Genomic DNA, 12,250 nt, shown 5'->3' on the forward strand with positions numbered 1-12,250 from the left:
AACAAATGATGTCACAGCTACTGTCACAAAACCTGTTGTGTGTATACTGAATGGCTGTATTCGTGACTGAAACTTCGATCATTATTTGTTGTAATTGGCCAAAAACAAGCTGGAAACTTTTTCTTCAGAAATCACAGTGATTTTCAAAGATATGCAACTTGTGATGTCACACCCCCAATATTGCCCGCAGAAATTGCGCCAATTGAAATCACAAAGCAGCGAAAATTTAGGTTCATTTGCACTGAAACAAAACTGCACCTAGCTGCTAAATGTGGCACAAAAGATCAGAAGAGTACAGAGGATCTACCCTGATAGTAGAGACTTAACATAGCATACGATCGTTTACATACGTTATATGCAAGCATTTAGTGGGAGGTTAGAGTGAAAATCGCACGAGCACCGGTGGCGCCATCTGGTGTTAAAAAAATAAAATTAAATACTTTATGGCACATTTTTCACACTTAGCGAGGTTATCCAAGTCATGTAGTGTAGATAGCCAGTTCTATGGCCAGTTAAGTCGAGCCAGGGCCTAATTTCTTTTAGGTAACTGAACCGAGCAAGGCTTTTAATACCACCATGTTGAGCTCTTTTGGGCTCTTCTGTCTACCTCCGAAATGACTACATTTGGCAAGGCTATGATTACTTTGGCGTAAAATCCAAATCAAGGCAACCCCACACTTGGCGATGTGCATGAACGTTCGTTGGCCTGTACTCTACATAATGCAAGCATTTTATAGCCAACCTCAAATACCCTTTTCAGGGACCCTTTAAGAATGGCGGAATCGTTACAGAGAATTGAAAATTGGGCAACTTTATCCCTCATTCGTTCTGCTGTCGGTGAAAGGAGGCAAAGCGTATATCACATGTACCATTTAAAGACAATGAATATGTTTAAAACGCAGAGTAACATTGACGAATTCTTTCTGAGCGAGAGTGACATGGGCACCGCCATGTTTACAACGCTATTTTTCTTAGCTTAAGCAAGAGCACGCATGCTAAATTCGAAAAACAGCGTACGTAACACGAACGTACGTTTAACCTCGGTTTAGAATAGCGTTTGGTGCACGCACAGTACAAAGGACGCTATTTTATAGCGTTCGCTATGCCTTTGCGTATGTTTGTGTGCGCTCTACTAAAGGTCTCTAGTTTCAGAAAACTCAGAAAAATGCATGGGTCGTCAACAGAACCTCGGAGTTGCCTTTAGCACGTTCACTGAGTCGTGCATCACAGGCACGTCACGTCATTTATCCGTGCTGTGCGGCCTCGAAATACCGGGTCACATAATGAAGCTTTGGGTCAGATTTTATTGTGAGATCTAAGGAGGAGGACCTCGCAATAAAATCTGTCTCACGGCTTCATCGTGGGACCCAGTATTCACGGCCACACAGCATAAAAAAAATTATGTGATCTGCCAGTGACCGACGACACAGCAAAAACGTTACAGAGCATTCAGCGGTTAAAAGGCTTTCTTGTGGCATGCATTGTGTCATTGCAGCTTGTATAAAAAGCTTTGCAGTGACAGCTGTTAAGCACCTTTTCCTGCGTTTCGCGTTGTAGTAGTATGTCATTGTCTGTCATAGTCATTGCCGTAACCGGTGGTGCATTGCCATGGGAACCATTTGCAGGGTAGTTATCTTCCATGGAGGAAGGTATCACATGGCGGAGAAATGCGTAACTGGTAGGTGGTTACCACAGGAACCATCCGGAGGGTGGTTACAGTGGAAAGAGGAGGGTATCAGGAGAGCGGAGGAATGCCCTACCGGTTGGTGGTCACCCCAACAAGGGATGGTTATGGTAGGGCACAACCAATCGGCGGTTGCCACGGCAGCCACCCAGAGGGTAGTTGCCGTGAAAAGATGAGGGTTTTCATGGAAGAAGTCTTTATGGCAAGAGTTTGGAAGGCATAACCAAAGAATGATTACAGCAGTATGGTGTGAGTGGAGAAATCCCCATCCGGAGGTTGATTATCGTGGAAGGAGGAGGGTGTGGTGGCGAGAGCGAGAGAAGGCGCAGCTGGCACCTGGTTGCCATGGGAAGCGACCGGGGCGTAGTTACCCTAAAAGGAGAAGGAGGGCTGCCATGGAAGGAGGGTACGGCCAGAGGAGGAGATTATGGCGAGAGTGTAGGAAAGCGTTCCATCATAACCATCCAGAATGTGGTTATCGTGGAAGAAGGAGGAGGGTATGGTGAGAGTGGAAGAATTTAGCACAGTTCATCTGTGGCAGCTGCTGGGAAACACGCCGCCTGAGGACAATGTGACTAGTGAACGTCATTTTAAAATGCTGTGGTATTTCATTGAGAATTCAGGTAAAAAGGAAATTTCATGATTGCGGAATTTTTGGTATATAGAATATGATATTTTTTGGAGCCCTCCACTATGGTTTCCCTCATAGGCTGAGTAGCTTTGGAACATCAAACCCCAAAAGACGAAAACTCGTCTTCTACTGATGGCTTGTATCGGGGACGAGCCTGTCAGCCATCTATGCATTCTTTTAGTCAATTTGCTGTCTGTCACTCTTTGTGGGCAACATAATTCGTTGCTATCTTGCATAAATTACAAGCAGAGTACTGCCTGACAGCTTGTTTTCTAAGGCTCATATTTTTGCTGCTAGAGGAATATGTGTTAAAACATATTATGAATGTTCGTTGGTCAGCGCTGTACACAAGATTTACAACTGAACATGCATGCGCATGTGTTCACTTGACGATTTTCTAGATATTAATTTATCTTCTGTTAGCGTTCCAGCTCTCAAAGGAAGCCTATGCACATTGTTCAAAGGCAGTATCACGTGATCAATGGCGTGCGGCTGTGCTATGGTGAAAGTAACTGACTGAAAACTGCACCGGAGTTCTGCACCCGCAAATGTAGCCCCCTGGAATGTGCTGAAATGTACAAAATCCTATCATGATAAATGTCAACACTGTCTCGTGCATTAATCTAGTTCTGTAAAAGCATTGATTACTCGATTTAGTGCATCGGTGTTTGCCGAAAGTGAACAAGATTACAAGCATGTGCACATTAGCCTTCCTTCTCTGCACAATGAACTCATCATGAACGTTTGGTTTTGGTTTGGTTTATGGGGTTTAACGTCTCAAAGCGACTCAGGCTATGAGGGTGCCGTAGTGGAGGGCTGCAGATAATTTTGACCACCTGGAGTTTTTTTAACATGCACTGACATCGCACAGTACATGGGCCTCTAGCACATCACCTCCATCGAAATGCAACCGCCGCAGCCGGGATCACAACCATGTTTTTTGGGTTAGCAGCCGAGCGCCATAACCACTGAGCCACTGCGGCGGTCCATCATCATGAACGTGTTTGCGCTAATAGCCACAGCAGGATACCTTTTAATGCACTGCAAAAATATGCAGGAACAGTGCAACAGCGCAATATATTACTGCTGTGAAGATCACCAAATCTTGTGCATAGGGTTTCCGATTTTTTGTTCTTTTTCAAAGAACAACTCATGCAACATTCTGTCCTCCCAGAAAGCAGAATGAACTCTCTAGACATTTCCTAGAGAAGCGGCGGCCTGTGTCACAAAGTGCGCTGTATGTAAAAAGCCTCGCTTATTTTTCTGCTAATAGACCACAGGAATATTACCCCTACTTCCCTGCACATTGCTTCAACAATACGCACGACATCCGTTCTAAAGCAATGGTGTTTAAGAGTTGACATTCGTGCACAAGCTGCGAAGCCGCAGTTCACACTGCTCACCGATTCTGTTAATGGCAACTCTGAAGGCCAGAAATGGCAACTGTCCTAGTGGTGCCACCTTTCGTAGAAAGTGTGAACTCAGTCAATCAATGCTTTATTTCCAGCGAATAGTTAGAGGGTCATCAGGTGAAAAAAAGCTGTCGTTGACAGCTTGAGGGTGCCTGATGCCCGTACAAGGCAACAGCACATACATAAACACTATGCAAAACATTGAACGCATATGCAGATATTTTTATACGTGTCAATGTGCTTTCACCTAAGTGCAGTTTAGTGCATTGACATAAGGTCTATAACATTGCTGTGGAATTTCATTAGGTTCATTTTACAATAACATTGAGAATACATTTTATCAAGAAAGTATACAGGACATAAACACTAAACAACAATGAAAATTGAATTAATAGCATTATTTGGACAAAAGTTGGTATTGCGTGCAAAAATATTTGCGCATCTGTTTTGTGTTCAAAATGCTTAATTCAAGATTTTTATGCACGGATTAATTCTAAATAAAAATGGCAAGCTGTATGTGAGTTACTGAAACATGTAATTAGTGCGCCTACATGGTATCAGCCATCTGTCGGATCATAGGCGCGAGAATCGCTTTCCTGTCTTTTTAACTGCGATATAATTTGAGGAGGCTCTTCAACTTTTCATCATAAAATAAGGAAGAGCACACTCAGTTGCCGTGGTGGCTCAGTGGTTATGGTGCACGGCCACTGACCTGAAAGATGCAGGTTCGATCCCTGCCGCGGCAGTCACATTTTGATGGAGGCGAAATGCTAGAGGTCCATGTACTGCGCAGCGCCAGTGCACGTTATTCAGGTCATGACGTTATCCAGTGCAGGTGATCGAAATTATCCGGAGTTCTCCACACAGCATCCCTCATAGCTTGAGTTGCTTAGGGACGTTTAACCACATAAACTGAACCAAACCATTAGATTAAACTCATAAATTCTTTTGACTCTAACTATATTATATTGCGTGAATAGTGGTGCAGATGGATGTACGTTGCACACATTTGCAGTACAGCGAAGTGCTTCCTTTGGAAGAAGGAGCAGGGTTTGAATATTTGCTCGTGTGGTTGTGGCCCAAACTAGTGAACAGTAATTTATATGAGAGCAAAAAAATGCGATATATTTGAAGTTTAGCTCTACCGGAAGACAATGACGGCACTGTGCTAGTGCACCAACCGCTGAGGAGAGTGTCTTTGATGACGATTTGATGTGATATGTCCGTTACATGTCAGCAGCAAAAGTCACACCAAGGATTTTATGCTTCTCAACAATCTCTAAGGTGCATCTCCGAGGAACAAACTTTCTTCTATGTGTGCCTGCTTGCCTCTAGCCATGAATTATATGGCCTTGGATTTTTTACTATTGATTTTTAGACCATTGCTAATAGACCAGTCCCAAATCATTGAAAGTCCTTTCTTGGGCTTTTTTACTGCTTCAGTTGCATCTCTGCCAGAAAGAAATATGCTCATATCATCTGCGTAGAGGATATAGCATGCACTGGTTCCCTTCTGCACAATATTGTTGAAATGTAAACATAGAAAAGAAAAGGCCCCAGGATGCTTCCCTGATCCAAACCGAAGGTCACTAACCTGTAGGATGAGTTACAATGAGTGGTGTAAACGCACTGTTGGTGATTAAAAAGAAATGACTTAAACAAATAAAACAAAGAGAACCCAGTGCCGCGGACACCATAAGTGAACAGCTTATCCAATAATACTTCATGGCTCAAGCAATCAAACTCATTATCGTAGTATATGAATATTCCAAGGGTAAGTTTGTTTTCTTCAGTATTATTAAATGCCAGTTCCTTCTGAGTTAAGAATGCTGTTTCTGTGGACCTCCCTTTGAGAAACTCATGTTGATAGTCTGAAAGCATCTCATATTTTGCGAAGAAGCTGTTGATACACATAAGAATAAGCTCCTCTAAACCCTTGGAAAATACAGGAAGTACTGGCACTGGTCGATTGTCGTTAACCACCTCCTTTTCTCTGTAGACGGTCTATAAAAATGTGTTGAGGGTCCCTTTGTTCCAGAGTGCAAAGGAAAAAAATACACGCTTGTGACTGCTGTCATGTGCAGCTCGACCTCTGGCTAGCATGCCTTCTTTTCGTGATATGCTACTTTTGCTGGCTTTATTGACCGGAGCAGTCATGTGACTTTGAACCAGTTTAGGGCCATTTTTCTGCTCACGTTGCACTGTCGCCCTACTGCCCGTTTCCCATTATCCAGTGTATATTCAATGGCACGCAACTTGAATTTTTTATCGTAGCTTCTTCAGCTCACAGGCAGGATCATGTTGAGCAAGAACCATGCACAGTACACATGAAGCCAAAAGAAAGTGATGCTGATATGGTGCTGAAGTCAAAACTATCCAGAACATGGCTGGACTGGAAGCAGTGGCTGCCGCATTCAGTCCAGCCGTGGCGGGTTGTGGTTGTTCCATGAGATAGCATTTTAAATTCAACTTCGTTTTTTCTCTTCTACATATTGATTGCATTTTCAAACATAGTTACTAGGCACGGAAAAAAGATGACGTGCGATGCTGTGTCATTTTTTATGTAACTTCCACTGTTGTGTAAGGCGGCCTGATGAAAAATTCAGGGGAAAAACGTGTCTTGTACACCAGAAAATACATTACTTCAAATTGCAAAAGAGTGATGTAAACCAAGTCAAAATGCGAATACTATTCGCAAACTATTCAAAGTTTTGAGTTGAGTATTTGTGCACCCTTAAGTAGTCATTATCATTCGAAAGAAAGTTGAAAAGATCATGACTTAGTCATTGTAAAGTGAAGTCTTGGCCTTAAAACTTTTCTCATTTTTATATTCCGTGTTCTACTGCACACAGGTCTTAAAGATCAGGGCCATGTTGGAGAAGCGGGGCATTGAAGGCGTGTCTGTGGGTTCTACTGAGGAATTTCAAGGTCAAGAAAGACTTGTAATGATTATCTCGACAGTTCGAAGTGACAGCAACCTTCTGCAGAACGATTTCAGACACAGGCTAGGCTTCCTCAAGAACCGGAAGGTTGGTTCAATGTTTTCTTTTAATTCGTATTGAAATTGCAAAATATCTCACTTTATACCTGACCCATCAAATTTCAGAGGTTCAATGTTGCTGTCACCAGGGCAAAAGCACTTCTGATCATTGTCGGGAACCCATTCACACTGAGAAGTGACCACTGCTGGCAAAGGTTTGTATTTAATCATAAAGTATATCTAGCTCCACCTATGAAGCTTACCGTAAAAACCCGCATATAATACGAGGGTTATTTTTTTTTCCAGATTTAAGCATGTCAAATTTCCACCTTGTATTATATGCTGATCCAAACTATCTTCAACCAAACTTTTCAGTTCCAGTCTCATTATTCAGTGCTTTCACCATCGGGCTTCCAGCGAGAGAAGGTGCTATGTAGCAGTGGCGCCAGTTCACCATTTTTATAGTTTTGATTTCAAGACAGTCTTAACATGCTCACCTTGCGATACCCACACTATTGGAAGCAGGACGATTGCTCTTTGCATGATGTCAGGACCATGAGAGCAGTACCCAGCAGTACTCAGCTGCTTTTAAACAGAAAGTAATAGTGTAGCTAGTATAACCAAAAATCACTAATGCCTCGACTCCAAGGACACTTCCTGAGTGCAGACGCCGCATGCCTGTGCTCACGCATGTATTCTAGAGCCGATCTGCGCATGCACGCGGTGCAAGACACATGCGTGGCGTCCAGATCCGTACATACCAGATATTGGCGCCCGCACTGCTGTCCCGCACACACACCAGAAGCAGCACGTCGATTTGCAACAATTGGAAGACCACATGGCTACCGTGAGCGCCGAGGCGAGTGTGAGCTGCTGTTTCCTTTCCAGTGTGAAATTCTCTGATCAAGTGTGCTGGCGCAAGAGGGGAAGCGAGCCAGGCCCAGGCACATGGAGATGCGTGCCCCTTTTCGATGCCTGGTGCGATGGACAAATTTCCATCAGATCACCGTGTCAAGCGTGAAATTAAGTGCAAATAAATGCTTTTGGTGAGCTTTCCTCACTTAGATTACATGCGGATTAAAAATTCTTTTCCGTTTTTGCTATCCCCAGATTACGTCTGATATTATGTGTGGTTCTGTATTATACACGAGTTTTTACGGTAATTGTAATTTACTGCAGAGACACTGGATAAATGACAACGTTAAATGGCAATTTAAATTTGACTTTCCAGTTAAGAGGGTGAGGATGGGGCCTAGTTCGTTATGCGTGATGCTTTTTATGTGCTATAATTTACAGGCCGAACGCAGAGGAAAGGAAGGACACTGGAGCACGAACTGATAACTGTTTACTAGTATTGAAGGTTTGTCATTTTTGTACAGAGAAAGACACATGCTGCGTTACTTGAAATTTGCTTGAATCGTGCAAAAGGTTCATGATGATAAAACAAAAACCACCATGAGAGGAACATCTACGGTCACAATGAGCATACGCAGTTGACAATGCGCCATGCTCCAGCATGATCGGCGCCTCTTCGTCACAAATGCAACAGTCTCCGCACCTTTCACTTTTGTAGCTTCAAACCAAGCGAATTTACTTCAGTGTTCATGTGCAAAAGCTGCACAGAGCAGGATGTAGGAAAATAAGGCATGGGACGAGCAGTGCATACCCATCACCGCTGCTTGGTAGCTTACGCGATTCAGGCGCTAACAATAGACATGCGGTGGGAGTGGGGACGGCGGAGAGTGTCAGCAACTTGAGGCTTAGGGGGGCAATGGCGGACAAGCAGAATGAGAGATGAGCACGCGGAAAAAAGAAGGTGCTTCCTGTTTTGTTCGAATGACAATACATGCGACTCCCGTGCTTCCAACATGGAAACGACAATGATAGCTTTATTGCTGCCCACAGACAGAGTATCTATATATGTGCTGAGGTGGTGCCCCCTTGCTCTTAGCACTATCTTTTGACTGTGAACCTGAACATAAGGCAGTGACCACTACATCTTTCCTCCTGCGTGGTGGTCTCACTGCACGACCACATCGTGTTTTCACCATTTCTTGAGGTTGAGGTGCCATCTCCTAACTGCGAACCTAAACACAAGGCAACAATCACTACACTTCAGATTTCACCGCCTCCTCCACTCTCCCCACTGTACAGTTAGTGGCGTCGTGTGATCTGCAGCGGAGGTGGTGACGGCTGAGGCCGCACGCGCATTCATTTTTTGTCTCTCCATATGTTTATGACTTTTAGTAAGGGAGGTTTACTGTCAACTTTTGCTATGCCATTCCATCTCCTTTTTTTTTTTTCATTCTGGTTTCCATTCTGCTCAGTCCTTTCTAGTTTTCAAACGAAAACTGAATGTAACAAAATGCTGCATGTAACGAAATATTGCTGTCTTTTCTCGATTTTGTTATATCCAGGTCTAATTGTAACTATGAACCAAGACACAATACAAGATGAAGCTGTAAATCCTGCGCTAGCATTTAATAAAAGTGACATTTCGATAGAGCTGGTGCACAGTTCCATGCATGCTTAATGAAACCGGAATGTAATGATACCTGGCTCATTGTGTAAGCGAGGCCTATTGTTTGTGCAACTATGGCTTCAAAGAAAAAATTTTTTTTGCAAAATCAGTGCTTTCTGCAAATTCAGTGTCTCGTTTTTCTGTTAAAGTTTCTTATAAATATATAGGAAATCAGCTGCTTCCTTTTCTTCTTTTAGGCTGCTTGAACTCTGTCGCAAAAAAGGTGCACTTTGTGGTGTGCCTTACAATGATGGTGAAGAATATATGAGAGACCTTGGGGATCGCTTTGCAAAAGCTGGAATTGGTGAGTTGCAGACTGCATGTTTTTTTCGTTACAAAACAGCAAACTAGACAAGGCTGTCAGTCGTGCATTGATTGTGTATGGCTGTTGCAAAGCTGAGTTACCTTTCACGACAACCTACAAATTATACAGCAGCAGTATGGGTTGACTTTTTAAGTTCTTTTTGGCACCTCTGTGGTTTGTCAAAAAGCCTGCTAGTTTGAAAAATACCTTCTGGAGGTTCTAAACACACGCACTGCTGTGCACATTTATGACTGCCTGTTAAACACCTTGCTGTATTATGTTAGGCCAACCTTGCAACCTCCCAGCGTCAACGTTACCATTGAAAATGTCTCAGCGGCAGGCTTGCAGCAGTGCTACACAGTCAGCAGCAAACTGTCCATCCGTGCACTTATTTACTATCAGGCTCGAATGAAACGTGAACAGCACCTATGAGAGAAACAAAATGTTTTACCTGCGTATTTTTATTCTTTATGGTATGCAGCTGTTATTATTTACTCTATACAGTTGACATCCGATATATTTCGACTTATAGTTTATACCGAGCAGTCAGAACAACCTCTTGAAAATAACATGCAAAACTATAGCACTGTTCGCATCTATTGACCTTCCGTTCATGAGAACATTCGATATATCAAACAGCGCTGCACCCCTACATCTAGTGCTTCTCTTTACTTTAACAGCAGAGATTATTCTATTTATAGTGGACTGGTAAAAAGCTTAGACCTCTTATTATAGCTAGTTCCAAGCACTGCCTGTTGTGGTTTTGATGCAAGCAGGCTAGGCCTAGCAACGTCCTGCGAGCAGTGCACTGCCAGCATGCTGGCGGGCATGTCGATTCAAAAGCGCATCAGTAGCGTGAGTGCAGTGTATTCTTGCTTCTAGTTTACAGATAAGCTTCTCTGCTGCCATTTTTTATACATCAAATTATCTCTATATTTAACTGTTTTGCAATTTCCTTCAGGTTTGATATATCTAGGATAAACATATTCATACACTGGTTGCGAAGGGATATCTCGCTGCAAAGTAGAAAAGTATTGCATATGTATGTTTTCCTTTGAATGCTGGATTAAAAATCGGGTCCACCTGCTCATTCTTTTTCTTGTCAACGGTAATTCTTTCTGAAGAATGCTGAAAATTTCGGGCAATTCTTGTCCACTTGTTAGTTTACAGACGAGGCAAGTTGCAAAGAATTCAGAATTTCTTGGTAGCAATGGCATGCAGTTTGGGATCGAGATGTGTAGCCTGTACTTTGATCTGACAACACCACAGCGAGCCTGTCATTTTAAGGTTTTTTATCCAGACCATGAGCAACGTTTAGATATTTCATCCTGAGTGTATATTTACTATGTGAACTTACTGTGGCAGCCAACTGGATCCGACAGAATGGTCAAGGGCTGTGTGTAGCAAAAGAACCATTTCACCATCAGACTGACAGTAGTGCCCTGTTCATGTTGGCTTCTACACTGGCTAACTGTACTGTTTCATGCTTGACCATTGTAAAGGAGCCCATTTATGCTGTTACAGTGCTAAATGAGTTTGTTCTTTTCTCAGGAGAGGTCTTTTCTCTTGAGGATGAACTTGTCTTCAAAGGGCAGATCCCAATAACCCAGAAGACATTGCAAGAGGAGCCGCAGTGGAGGGAGGAGCTGTGACCAGAATTTTACTGGCCGGTGGTGCTTCAGGTCTTCTCCTGCTAGAAGATATCTCCCTGGCGCTGCTACATCATTCCCTTGCTGCCACATTTTACAAGTTATTTTTGCAAGGTGGAAAATTGTGCTGGTAGTTCAGCAGCTGTCATGCCACCTAATTGATCTGTAATCTAAATTATATGTCATTTATATATATATTGCACAACATTTTGTTAGTTAGAGCAGCATTTATGGGTTGATCCTGGGCACTTAAAAAGCTGGGCACCTGTCTGTGTAAGAGGGAGAGAAACGATCTGTGAGTGGGCTTGAGAAGGATAGGCAAAAGTGGTACCTTGAAATTATGGTCAGAAATGCTTGTGTGTGTCAGAAATGGCCGGAAGTGTGCAATGCAGTTCATCGTGCCATCAGAATAGGTGGCGAGCTTCAAGGTCACACTGGGCGAATTTGCTATACTTGTCGCACTGCACATTTTCTTGTGTCCCAGAAGTGATCACTGAGCAGAAGCAATGGTGCACAGAAGCAAACACAATGGTGGAAACGGTGAAGAGCATTTTGGAACGGGCTTTATAGCAAGAAGTGTCCATACATGGCTGGAGCCCAATGATCAGGAGTAAAAAAACTGGAGGTGACACTTAAGCTCCACCTTAAGAGTATGACACGATATTGTTAATGGGTTTATGCCCATATATGCAGAATTGATCATTCTCGACTTTCATAGATCCCTAGGAGTCCTCATACCATTCCTGGCAGAGTGGTGATGTGGTTAAGCAATGTGCCACTGCCCTGTGATGCCAGGTGCTGCCACCAGTGCAACTTGTGCTACCCAGGTCGCCCTTCCCGATCAACCTCTTACGACCAATCATTAATTTAACCGGTCCTCCTGCGACTTTTGAAGAGCCAGGTAGCAGGTGGGCCAGCTATGTCAGGTGACCTTGTGATGTCATCACAACCTTATCACTGGATTGTGGGCAAGCTGTCCACCTTGGTGGCAGGTGCCAGTTCAATTAATGATTAGTTGCAAGAGGTTGGTCAGGAAGAGCAGGGTCTCACAAGCCCCACCAGTGGCAGC

The 12,250-nt window shown here is 43.4% G+C and overlaps 1 protein-coding gene across 1 annotated transcript in view; it reads left to right on the forward strand.

The window, feature by feature from the left end:
* The window catches only part of LOC144125724 (helicase MOV-10-like), a 61,922-nt gene extending 50,597 nt beyond the window's left edge, over window positions 1–11,325 (forward strand). Inside the window, 4 exon segments of the mRNA XM_077659366.1 lie at window positions 6,580–6,756; window positions 6,834–6,922; window positions 9,426–9,532; window positions 11,084–11,325. Coding sequence (XP_077515492.1) covers window positions 6,580–6,756; window positions 6,834–6,922; window positions 9,426–9,532; window positions 11,084–11,184 — 474 coding nt within the window. The 3' untranslated portion in view covers window positions 11,185–11,325.
* Window positions 11,326–12,250: the final 925 nt, after the last annotated feature.

This window comes from Amblyomma americanum, chromosome 3 (genome assembly GCF_052857255.1).
Source record: "Amblyomma americanum isolate KBUSLIRL-KWMA chromosome 3, ASM5285725v1, whole genome shotgun sequence".
Taxonomy (NCBI): domain Eukaryota; kingdom Metazoa; phylum Arthropoda; class Arachnida; order Ixodida; family Ixodidae; genus Amblyomma; species Amblyomma americanum.